At 39.2% G+C, this 12,045-nt stretch overlaps 1 protein-coding gene across 1 annotated transcript in view; it reads right to left on the reverse strand.

Annotated features, from left to right (window-relative positions):
- Positions 1-44: 44 nt before the first annotated feature.
- The window catches only part of EPB41L4A (erythrocyte membrane protein band 4.1 like 4A), a 130,663-nt gene continuing 118,662 nt past the window's right edge, over positions 45-12,045 (reverse strand). The window contains exons 19-24 of the mRNA XM_082074820.1: positions 10,746-10,865; positions 4,424-4,471; positions 3,710-3,778; positions 2,711-2,821; positions 1,764-1,845; positions 45-184 (exon numbers count right to left, since the gene is read on the reverse strand). Of these exons, the coding sequence (XP_081930946.1) occupies positions 56-184; positions 1,764-1,845; positions 2,711-2,821; positions 3,710-3,778; positions 4,424-4,471; positions 10,746-10,865 (559 nt within the window). The 3' untranslated portion in view covers positions 45-55. The remainder of the gene's footprint in view (positions 185-1,763; positions 1,846-2,710; positions 2,822-3,709; positions 3,779-4,423; positions 4,472-10,745; positions 10,866-12,045) is intronic.

A 12,045-nucleotide genomic window follows, 5' to 3' on the forward strand; every position in this document is an offset into this window, starting at 1 on the left:
CACAAATCTCAGTTTCCAAAGAATAAAATCCATTCACTATCTTCAGTTACAGCAGTCAAGTCTCCACCTTGAAGCGTGACACCTGTACAGTTTTTATTATCTTAGTGATGGATTTTCCATCGATGTCGTTAGTGGATAGCTGAGATGTTTCTTCTATTAGGCTGTCTTTAGATCCATTTTGTCTCTGAAGGGAACAAATTAAAACGTTGTTGAAAAAGTATAGCAGAATTTAAAACCTGTATTTTGATAACTGCTGTTATGACAGCCTTAGGCTAAGGATATAGCATTTTATATATTTTTTATATATATATATATATATATATACACACACATACACACACCAGAAATATTGAAGTCCCTACATTTATTTGATCAAACAGAACTCTTCCCCCCATCTTGACTTTCTTCTCTCCAGCCAGCTGCTGCCCCTCTGTGCTAGCTGGGTTCACATCCCATATTCAGAAAATGCCAGAACTAATTATTTAATATTTAGCAAAATGTTGCAAGCAAGTGCTCACAAGAAATTGATGGCTACTGTTGTGACTGGGTCTGGGGCAGAAGGAAAGGAGACGTGTTTGTGGACACTTAACGCTGTAACAATAATTTCTTCCAGGGCATGAATTTACGCCACATTACATTGGATAACAATGGAAATAAGACAATGTGAATTCTGAACAGAACTCAATCACACAAGTTACCTAATTCTACAAAACACGTAAATGTGCTTAGCCATAAAGATACCAACTTCACTGTTGGAACAAGTCCTTACAGAAACATCAAGAACAGCTGATCTTTTTCCATTTTCCTCATATACAGGAACACAAATATCCTATAATTTAATGCCTATCAAAGAACAGGTAGTGTGTTAGCTAGCCTTAAAGTGAAAAATATCTGTTTATTGTTTTAAAATTGTTAAAGCTTAAGTTACTTAAGTTTCTTAAGATACGATAATGTAAGATATGACATGTTTTGCTGTTTGTATTCTGTGGAGTTTCCATACTACATACAGGGTAACCCTGTAGTTTTGGTATATCCACATGTCAGATTAAGAGACATGAGGACTGGTGTGGGAAGTTAGGTAGAAATGTGTCTGGAATTCTCTATTCCACGTTTTGATTTTCCTTTTGTGTGCTTGTACAACAGACCTGCAAGTACTTTTTGAATATAATTTGCTTCTCACATTTTGAGCTTAATACAACTATGAAAGGTGAGAGATATAGTATTATCATTTATGTTGAAAGACAGTGATTACATTTTAAAAGACAAATTTTATCCTTTTAAGATGTGAGTAATGTAAAAAACTATGCAGAACTTGGGAAAAAAAAATAGGCAAGCAATGCTTCAAGTCCAAGCAACAAAACTCTATGAAAAGCTCTAATGAGGTGAAGAAATGATACTAGGCTGTGATTACAACTACATCCTAAACACACTTGCATATTTTAAGAAACTGTGAAAGTTGATTCTCCTCTTGTGGAGAACAGGGTATCATCTTAAGGAAGCGTCAAACTCAAACCGGGAAAGAGTCCTTCAGTAGCAGAAGCAAGTGTTTGCAGAGGCATATGCTACAGAACCACATATATTTGGAAATATAAACAAAGTAGTCAGACTGCAAAATGTGAAATTTGAAGTCACACTGCTGCTGAAAAAAATCTAAGCCAGCTTTAATTTTCACTGAAAAACAAAGATCTAATCTAAATAAAGCACTAGTCCCCGCCCCTTCCCTCCTAAAAAAGAATAATTGCAAAGGATGCAAAATTACTAACCTGTTGAGTCAACTGGATGTCGGAACCTCTGGGATCTGAAGATCGTGTAATAGGCAGTGGAGGCACCAGATCAGTTTTTGCACTGAAATTACAACATTACAGAATGGATATTGCTATAACGAAGTAGACTATAACTGTGCACAGTAAGAATAATGAAACTGACCCAGAGAGCTACAGAGATCTGAAAGGCAAAATCCAAAAGGCTTATCACCTGACTTTAGACACCCAAAAGCTATCACACAGATACTCAATAGTCAGTGCGCGCCTTTGTGGCATACACGTAATCTCACCCCTTCTAAAGGTGCCTGTCTCCTGGTCTACAGAGGCAGCCCAACTTCATGGGAGATGAGTCTCACCTGAAATCATACGTATGCCACACCTCCTTCAGGGTGCCACCCAGCTAGAACTAGCCTCCCAGGTGCGTGACATCATCTGCTTTTGCTATTAAGGCCTTAATAAAACTTGAGAATGGGACTGTCGCTTTTACATTCATAAGTACACCCTTTATAAATCAGTCTTCTAGGAAAGACTGATCCACCAGTTGCTGAAGAGGGTTGTACTGGAGTTCTCATTAAACAAATTACGGCGTTAATAGAAATGATATTTTAACTCTATTAAGTATGAAGGTGTCTGGAAAGCAAGTCATGAGTTCTTATCTGTTATGCAACTTCGTGACTTACTAATGAAAAGCAATACAAGTTTATTTCAACTTTTTCAGTTTTTCCCCTTCGGAGTGGATCAAGCAAGGCTCTGTGGCCCAAAATAGACCACAAATGGTTTTGTATTTGTTTGAGTCATTTAGGTCTGAAGACCTACTATGTTAGGGTTGCCTGAATCCTGTGCCAGCAACCACCCATGTTTTGTGTCACTTCTAATCTAACCATGATCTTTGAATAACTTCTAAGCCACACTAAACCAGTTCATTGCTAATAAGCATATTCACATACTTCACTTCAGACAAGACAGATCTTTCACCATCAGAGCACTGGGACCGCCGGTACTGACGGTAACTTCGAGGGGAATGTGAATGTCTAATGCGGATCGGGTCACCTTGAGTCCTAAGAGAGACACAGAATTCACAATGGTTAGCAAACCAGACCTTTGACACAAAAAATAGATTCAACTGCAGACTGAGAGATCCTCCCATTTCTTATTAAAGTATGAAAAATGGAAAATGACTTCTTGCACTGGCTGCAATTAAGAGGTTGATGCTTTTCTTAGAATTCTGTATTCGGAATTCAATGCTTTAAAAGTAAAAAGGTCACTAGCTGGCATGCCCGTATTTGAAGATGAAACTACTTAATGAAGAATGCATTAATATATACAGCTTTAACATCAGCTTTTCCTGTTTGGTGGTGTTGGGGAAGCACATTATAATGCAAACCGGCATCCCATTTCTGCCACATGCAGCTGCTTGCACTGACACATGGCATCCCAAATGGGCAATTATCACAGTGAAATAAGTGTCTGTTCTTAAGGAAACAGCTATGCCCTGGCAGTTGACCATGACAAGCAAGGTAAGTGGGCTGAACAGCTCAGATGGTGCCTTAGATGATTGCAATAAAAATGTTAAAGGAAACAGAGGTTTAGGAAATAAATGGATTTGCTTGTTTGCATTCAGTTCTCCCTGATTCTGTGGCATATAACATAAAATAGACTGATGGATGGCATAGGGACTGATACAGAACATAAAGACATATGGCAGGTTCGTGAGTGTGTGGGAGAGATAGGGAGAGATGATTTTTTTCATATTTTGAAAGGACAAAATATTAGGTTTTAAAATTATTAAGTACCCTCACCAAACCCATGATAGACGAGCATTTGTAACAGATAAAAGCTGAGAGATTATGTGAAAAACTACTCCTATTTCAGTATGACAGAGTTCACAGTGAAAGAAGAAAAGCAGGCTTTTATATTCACAAAGAAAAATCCCAACATAAACTCACTCTATTTTAGTGTATGGGATTTCTTTCAATTGCTCCTCAGACAGGCCAGATGGATCCACAAGCTCCTTCCTAGAAAGGATTAGGCAAAGTAAAAAATGTAACAGTAGCTACCAAGCGCAAAACAGTTAGTTGTTTTTTTTTTTTATTATATTAGGCTGAAAAGATTTACTGAAACAAGCTGTTGTCAGCCCTGAAGCTATCTTGACATCAAAATAGGAAGCCTATTAAGGTGTCTAAATTTACCTTGACTGCTTCAACTGCATGCCGCATCCTGTTCCACCCTCCTCTCACCTTCCTGTAAATCTGATCATCTTGCTTCGCAATATATATGAATATTGTTTGTGCTGAACATGAAATATACTGTGGAATAGCTAAGTAATTTCCTTACTGGTAGTTTTGTGTCATACATGGTATCATCCTAAAAGTCTCAGTATTACAAACAAGGACATTTTGGAAGCCACAGAAGAATCAGTCTCTAAAATGCTGTATTCTTCTTCAATAATTCACCACCATACAATAGTAACCTGTACTCAGTGCATTCAGTGGTCTGCAGTATCTTCTACACATATCAGGTCATTTATATTTGTATAATTTACTGCAGCACATAACTAACTCAGAACATAATGCCTCATAGTCACAGTGTAGGGGATATGAATAACTACATTAGAGGAAAACTGAGCAGTCCGAGCAGCTCCCTGCGAGGTCTGTACTTACTGAATATGTTTCCACAGTTCTTCTTTAGCTTGTACATCTGGGCTTCTCCTATAAATACCAATAAAGACAACAAAGGCAGAACTGTAAAAACTATTGTCTGACATGCTGTTGTTCAGATAACTTTTAACAAGACAGACCCTGTACAGAAATAATGGTAAATGTAATCCACCAGTGACTTCAATTTTAAGGCTTTTTTCAACTGAAAAGTAATTTCTTGAATGACAAGCTCTGAATCACAATTCCTATTCCACTAGAATTCAGCGAGAGTATGCATAAAATATAAACAACAGTAGAACTTCCCATTGCAAGCCAAAGCAGTGCCCAGCTACTGCCACCTCTTATCTGGCTGAGTACAATATGTTTTGGAATAACACTTTTGTAGAAGGTCCTCAGAAATGTCCTGGAGCCCACACAGCCCTTTGTGGCCAGGAGGGACAGGACACACCAGGCTCACACCAATCCCTGGCCATTCCCAGTGAGCACTAGTATACAGTCGTTGCTCATCTGTGATCACAGTACAGCTGCTTGCTTTCTGTTCATTTCCAAGAAGGCTTTCCGCTCACTTCATTTACCTTTGTGATGTCCAGGATTAAAAAAACCCAACAAACTAACCAAACCAGTAACAATGCATACTCATGCACACAAATATTTCAGCAAGAATTCCATTCACAGAGAAACTACTTAGCCAAAATGGTAATTTCCCTTTTGCAGATACAAGAAATGTAGCTTGAATAGCATGCCTCACATTTTCTACTGAATTACAGAAGATACTATCTCCAACTGGATCCCCTTTATTTTTATTTTTCTTATCCTATTTTATTGCAGAGTGCCATGGTTTAACCCCAGCTGGCAACCAAGCACCACACAGAAGCTCACTCACCCCATCCCCTTTTAATGTGATGAGTGAGAGAATTGAAAAACTAATCACAGGTTGAGATGAATACAGTTCAATAGGATAGCAGAGAGAATAATAATAAGCAATAATTATCAACTAAAAGAATAATAAATTAAGTAATAAAATAATAGAATATACAAAATAAGTGATGCACAATGCAATTGCTCACCACCCACTGACCGATGTTCAGGCCATCCCCAGGCAGTGACTGCCCCTGGCCAGCTTCTCCCAAGTTTATATACATGGCATTGTATGGTATGGAATATCCCTTTGGTCAGTTTGGGTCAGCTGTCCTGGCTGTGTCCCCTCCCAGCTTCCAGTACCCCCTCTGCCTTCTTGCTAGTAGGCCAGTAGGAGAAGCTGAGAAGTGCTTGACCACTTAACAACAACTGAAACATCACTGTGTTATCAACATTATCCTTATTCTATATCCAAAACACAGCATTATACCAGCTACTATGAAGAAAATTAACCCTATCCCAGCTGAAACCAGGACACAGAATTAGTGCAAAACCCCAGCTGTTGCTAAAGTTGCACCTAGAATTCACCAAAATGCATGCAGTTTAATAAATTAGTGTTTTACACAGTGGTAGAGACTACATTTGCATGGACAGATCAGGTAACTCTTTTCATGGGGATTATATAAACTCAGTGTCTACAGCTAGACTGTTCCACACCATCTCAATTGTGAGGGATGCAACTTTTAGGCAGATTCAACATGCATAAATGGTGTCACTGAAGTCCAAAGTTTCTCAAAGATTGTACATCAGAGATACAGCTTGCCTTATTTTTTTTTTTCTCCTTAAACTAAAGGGCCTATTATAATCAAAAATGCTTTTGGATAGATATAATCCAAATTTAAATGAAGATCAAGTAGCACAGCAGAGTTCTGCATTTTAGCATCTGTTACATTGACTCTCCCTTGCCCAGTGACAGAGCTGTATCAGAAATAATTCCGAACTGTTCTCAAGCACTGTTTTCGCTGTTCACTTATTTCACCATTACTGTGTTTGGCTCATTTCCATGCTTCAGCCCAGGAATAATGTTCAGAGACAGCTATATTGCAGTAAATGCTTTACAGTTGATGTAAAGGCAGATTATTTAGGGATGGCAATGTTCTGGGCTTTTTTTGTTTGTGTGTTTGTTTTTATTTCACAGGTGCAGAAGTACTGGGAGATACTAGTTTATGGCTTTATAAATACCAGAGAGAGACAGAAGGGTAAGAAACAACCTCACATTTGTGATTCCCTAGTGGGACTATTATGAAGTAACCCCTAACCTCCTCAGGCTCCAAGGTGGCGATGGCTTCCCAGGCAGCAAAGGCAGCATGACAACAACAGCCCAGACTATTCCTGTCCCTGACAGACTGCTCTGCTGCCAGTTCCAGCTGCTCAGGTCCTCATGATGCCAACAGCAAAGGCCACAAGTAGCTTGCAGTCTGGCTATTCTCAGCGTTCAGAGCTTTTTGTGGCTTTATGTGGGTTTTTTTATTATGTTGCATTTAATTTTCTCTGATTTTCACTTCTCCTATTTCTTCTTCTCCCTTCTTGCATTTACTTCTCCTTCCTACATCCGTCCATGCTGGTTTTAACTCCCTGATGCAGTACCTTGGTATGCAGTGGCATTTAACAGCCTTTTTCACCCCTTGGTTTTGAAGTGATTTCTCCTTCAATGCAACCCCCTATTCATAACGTGGCAGCTGCAAACCCTGCATCACCCTGGGGCTATGAAGATAGGCATTCTCCTCCAAGGCTGAATAATCAGCCAATGGGGAATGTGAAAGCTCCCTGAAAAATGCCAGCTTCTCCCGGGAGGCTTTGTAATGCTTACAAGCCTTAGTTTGCCTGAGGAAGCAAAGCCTCAAGGTCGCTCCCAAACCTGGATCCCCACAAAGCAGAGTATTGTGCACACCCCCAGCCCATCTAATCAGCTCAGGGCTTTTACTTATCCATGAAAATACAACAGTTCAGGATGTGGCTTTAAATCTCACCTATCACCAAACATCATGTGAAGCCTCACCTACAGTAAGAAATATTAATTTGTGGGGCAACATGGAAAGAGAGTGGTTAAATAAGGAGTCATCTTCATTTCTCCATTGTGTAGGAACTGTGCCTTCTGCTTTCTGTGGCCAACTCCAGGCATTTAATTCTATGATCTCTGTCATTCTCCCTCCTTCTACTGCTGCAACTATACTAGCACGGAAGCCACTGCTGTAAAATACCGGTTTAACAATATGGCATCCCAGGGTGCGGGTAGGGGGGAGGGGGAGGGAACAGCTAAACAGAGTGATTCCTCAGAGCAAACTGCTTTTATGAATTCCCATGCTGACGTTATTTATGTTCCATCTGTTTAAGAAGTGTTACCATACTGGGATAACATCACAGCATTTATTCAACTCCCCACAAAAGAATATCCAGAAATATGACATAGAAAAAGTATGTTAATAAATGCATTTTTCCTTCCAAAGGCCTGCTCCTGTACTTCCTTTGAAGGTAAAATGAAGAAAAGCTTACAAAAATAAAGGTCTTGTTAAGGTGAAATGTAGGTATTGCATACACTGAATAGGAAATTCATGTTTGTTTAGCTCTTAACAGTCCACAACAAAGCAATCCGTCTATTAAATCTTTGAAGCCAGATCATAATCCCTCTTTCACTCTGTTTTCGTCTTTTTATTGTGAATTGGTTTAGAACTTGCAGTTTTGACATATAATGCACATTCATATTGTCCTATTGCAGTATCTGAATCAATAGATTCTGGACAATTTGTATGCTAATCAGATTCTCTAATGCACAAGAAACCTAATGGGAATTCCCACTAAGTGATGGGTCTCCAGGGCGTGTTTATTTTTCTTTCGTTTTCACAAGCTCAAACAACTGCACACATTAATAAGGTCTACATTATTTTTTGTGTCTGCATCTGCACCCTTATTAATATTTCAGTTTGAGTCACAAATAGTAAATTTAAATAGCCATGGAATTTTAATGGCCATTTTTCTTAATTAAAAAAAGCCCTTTGGCTACACAGATGTTTTACATGAACTCTTGAAAATAAATCCTGTAGAACTAGAATCGGAGCACTCTCTGTTCCTTTAGGAGAAAAAAAGGTCAAATTCTTGTCAAATATTTTTATTCCTGAGACCAAGGAGACACCACTCCACCACAACGAATTATTAATAAGACTCATTATCAAACAAAAGAAATGCATTGTGCCAGGCACAGTAACAAATATTTCAGCAATTACTTCATGCTTCCAAAGTAAACCTCTAGTGAAACTGACTGCCATAAGGAACTAAATGTGAAAGATCTACTAAAATGAAGAATTTGTATTAAGTGTTAAATGTGCAAATTGCAATTACTATACGACCAAATAAAATAAGATAAAATAAAACAAAATAAAACCCAACCATACCCTATACCCAAGAGAATCACATCTCCCTTTCCTCTGACCTGCATTCAGTCATGTAAGCAAACAGCTGAGCCAAACTAAATTAAATAAATGCTGTTATAACCTACTGCATGTTAACAGTCAAATGCCTTTTACTAAATGTTTTTTAAAGCACCTTGAAAGGAAATCTAATTTCACCTTTTTAGTTCATATTTGCATATATTAAGGACCTCTGCCATACTTGGGAGGTTTGGGCTTATTTTGCTGTTTTGATTTCGGTTTTTGTTTTTTTAAACTGAAGTGTGAAAAAAAAGGAGGAATATATTAATCACTAACACAATAGGGAAAATAAATGACAAGCTATCCAAGATCTTCAAGATTTCCTCATTTCTTTGCTTCCTCTAGGACCTTTCCTTGTTAAGTAAGATGCTACACATCTACGGGTTTTTCCAATAGTAGTTTAAATAAAACATAACTCAGAATGGCACTGTGCTGGAAAATAAAAGCAATTTCATTAGTTAAGTTAGCCACAAGGGGGAGCCCGTGCTGCCCAAGCAATGAAATTTACTTGGCCTATGGGAAAAAAAAAAAGTTGGCTGTAAATTCAATCTAACCATTACCAACTGAGCACATTTCCAAGTTTACAGCACTTTCTGTATATAGTAAAAAAAATGTAAATCAAACTTAATCATCTATATTTTGTGCATTCCATAGAAGTTAATATTCCTGATTTTTAGTAATATATCACTGTATAATTTCACCTAATAGCATATGACTTTCGTGCAGCTGAAAGTGAGCAAGTCTGCACAAAGCCAGTTAAAGTAGAAATTCCAACATTTGGAATTTTAATGGCAAATTCTATTGCTCATAAAAGAATGAAAGCTCTACACTATGAAACTGGAGACAGTAACGAGTTCTAGCAACACATGCAACTGAAAACAGAGCTCAGGTGCATTTTAATACTGGAAACTTCAGTGTAGATTACGATTTGAATCAGTATGAATGAAACAATCACTTTAGGCATTATACAGTTTAACTTGTAAGTCTAAACATGAAAGGTAATTTTTTTAAAAAAAGACATTGGCAGGAAGTAGCTATGTAAGCTACTCACGAGCTGCACCATCAGCATCAGGCCTGGATAACTCGTCCATGCTAGCCAGGCAGTGAGGGTGGGGATACTGTTTCAAAGACTGGTCTCCCGTGCCTTCTCTCCCAGTGCCTTCCAGTGCTCTCCTGGCATCCTCCAGAACCCCCGGCCCTGCCCTGCCCTGCCCTGCCTTCTGGGCCTGCTGCTGCTGGCACTGCTTTGGATGGTTGTTTGGATAGCAGATTAGTTTGGACACAAACACAATACAGAACAGTGTGTCTATACCTCAAAAATAAGCCATTAAAAGAAAAAAGAATTAAAATAAAACATCATTTTCATCAGTTTGAGAAAACTGATTTTAGAAGCTGATAACTCCACCATGTCAAAAACAGCTGTCAGGAGGAACGGCACTGCCTAGCAGCATGGCTCCATTATGGAAATCCTGCCACCAGGATGCAATACATCACTGACTTCTCCTTCACAATAGTAATTTGACATGGAGACATCAGTAGTTGGTCTAATCTGGAACAACACTGCAGACATTATGCAATTAAACAGGTCTGCATGGATTTCACAAAAATGCCTGCACCTATCACAGAAAATATGAATGTTTTCACAGACTTGCTGCCCAGAAGAGGGAAATCACCATCCTCATTACACAACTAGTGTTCAACAAGCCACAAAACCACCCAGGAACCCATCCAAGTGATGGAGAGAGCTCCTCACCAGCTTTGTTACAAAGCCCTTCCTGTGTCATTTGTGCCCTGAAATTCAGATCACTACAGGAACAGAGTTTGACCACAAAGGTAAATCTGCTAATGTTGAGAACATGCCGTGGGAAAGTCTGTGTTCCTCAACAGCTGAGGGGCAACACCAGGCTGGAGATACTCCTCCTGCTTTTTAAAATGAAACAGCAGCTTCAATTTTCACATCAAAGAGGTCAAGGGTTACATACGATCGAGATCTGTGCCTGGATCTCCGGTAGTTTGGATCCGCCTGGTTTTTCTCCTTTTGTCGCCGTAGCACAGCTTCCCATTGAGGAGCTGAGTCAACCATGTCATTCTCCTGCCGTAATCTGAAAAAGAAGTATGGGGAGCTTAGTCTGAGATCTCTGATGCAGGATGCTCTGAGAAGCTATGAGGTATTTTTTTTCCTCATAAAAATCCAGCTCCTGCAATGCAATACTTCAGCTTTTCATCTTGCTAAATTTTAATTATTAATCCCAAACTAAATGAAAATGCAAGAACATGTGTCAATGAAAACTCGTTGTTTTGTTACACAGAAACAGCAAAAGACAAAAATGAAACAACCCAGGCCTTTAAGAACACAACTTGAACTCAAGCCAAACATGTAGAATTTTTTCCTGTTTACATATTCCAGCCCACATCATCTGCAGCAAGCATAAACCCCACATCATGATACAACGCTCCACTACTACAACTTTTCCAAATCCTTTGTTGCAGCATGCGTGTTCCTAGGATCCAGGGAAAATCCCCTAGGGATGCCCTTGCTGAGTTCCAACTCAGAGGAAGCAGTCCCTTCACCTTGCCAAGGATGCAGGCAGATCTCCCTGGCTGCCCCAGACACATATAATCCTGCCATCGTCACTCCTTCCACACCATCCCCTGTGGCTGCAGCCCCTATCTCTGCTTGTATGCTTCTAAACAATACGCCTTTTATTTCTTCTTTTTAAAAATAAACTTTTTAAAAAATCCATTAATCCATATTGGAATGTAGTACAGATTAAACCAAATGTCAGAATACTATACATTCAGCATGTTTCTTAACAGGCTGAAGTAACTTCACCATGACACATTCAGCCAGGCCAACCAGCGCGTCAGTGTTTGGCCATTCAAAGTTCTACAAATGCTTCACAGTATTGGGGTGTGATGAAATGCGAAGGTGGAACAAACAGATGTGCTTGGTCACAGCAGTGAATTTAAAATTCAGCAGGTGTTCAGAAACAACCCTGGAAAATACCACTCCAAGAGTGGGTTCTCTGTTACCACTGGCATACTAAGGAAACCAGAGGAGCTTAATAAAAAACATGAAGACTGACAGGTAAAACAAACAAGCAAGCCAACAGAGATAAAAGGATTACACTAGAGACATGACAGCCTAGGAAATGCAAAACATGCTGTTGTTGTTGCTCTTCACTACATATGCAGCTTTCTCCTTGAGTTTTGAATTGTATCAGGCTAAACTGGCTACACAGGGTGGTGCTTTTCCTTTAATCAGATCTTCTCTCACATGTG

This window comes from Streptopelia decaocto, assembly GCF_964273445.1.
Source record: "Streptopelia decaocto genome assembly, chromosome: Z".
NCBI lineage: Eukaryota > Metazoa > Chordata > Aves > Columbiformes > Columbidae > Streptopelia > Streptopelia decaocto.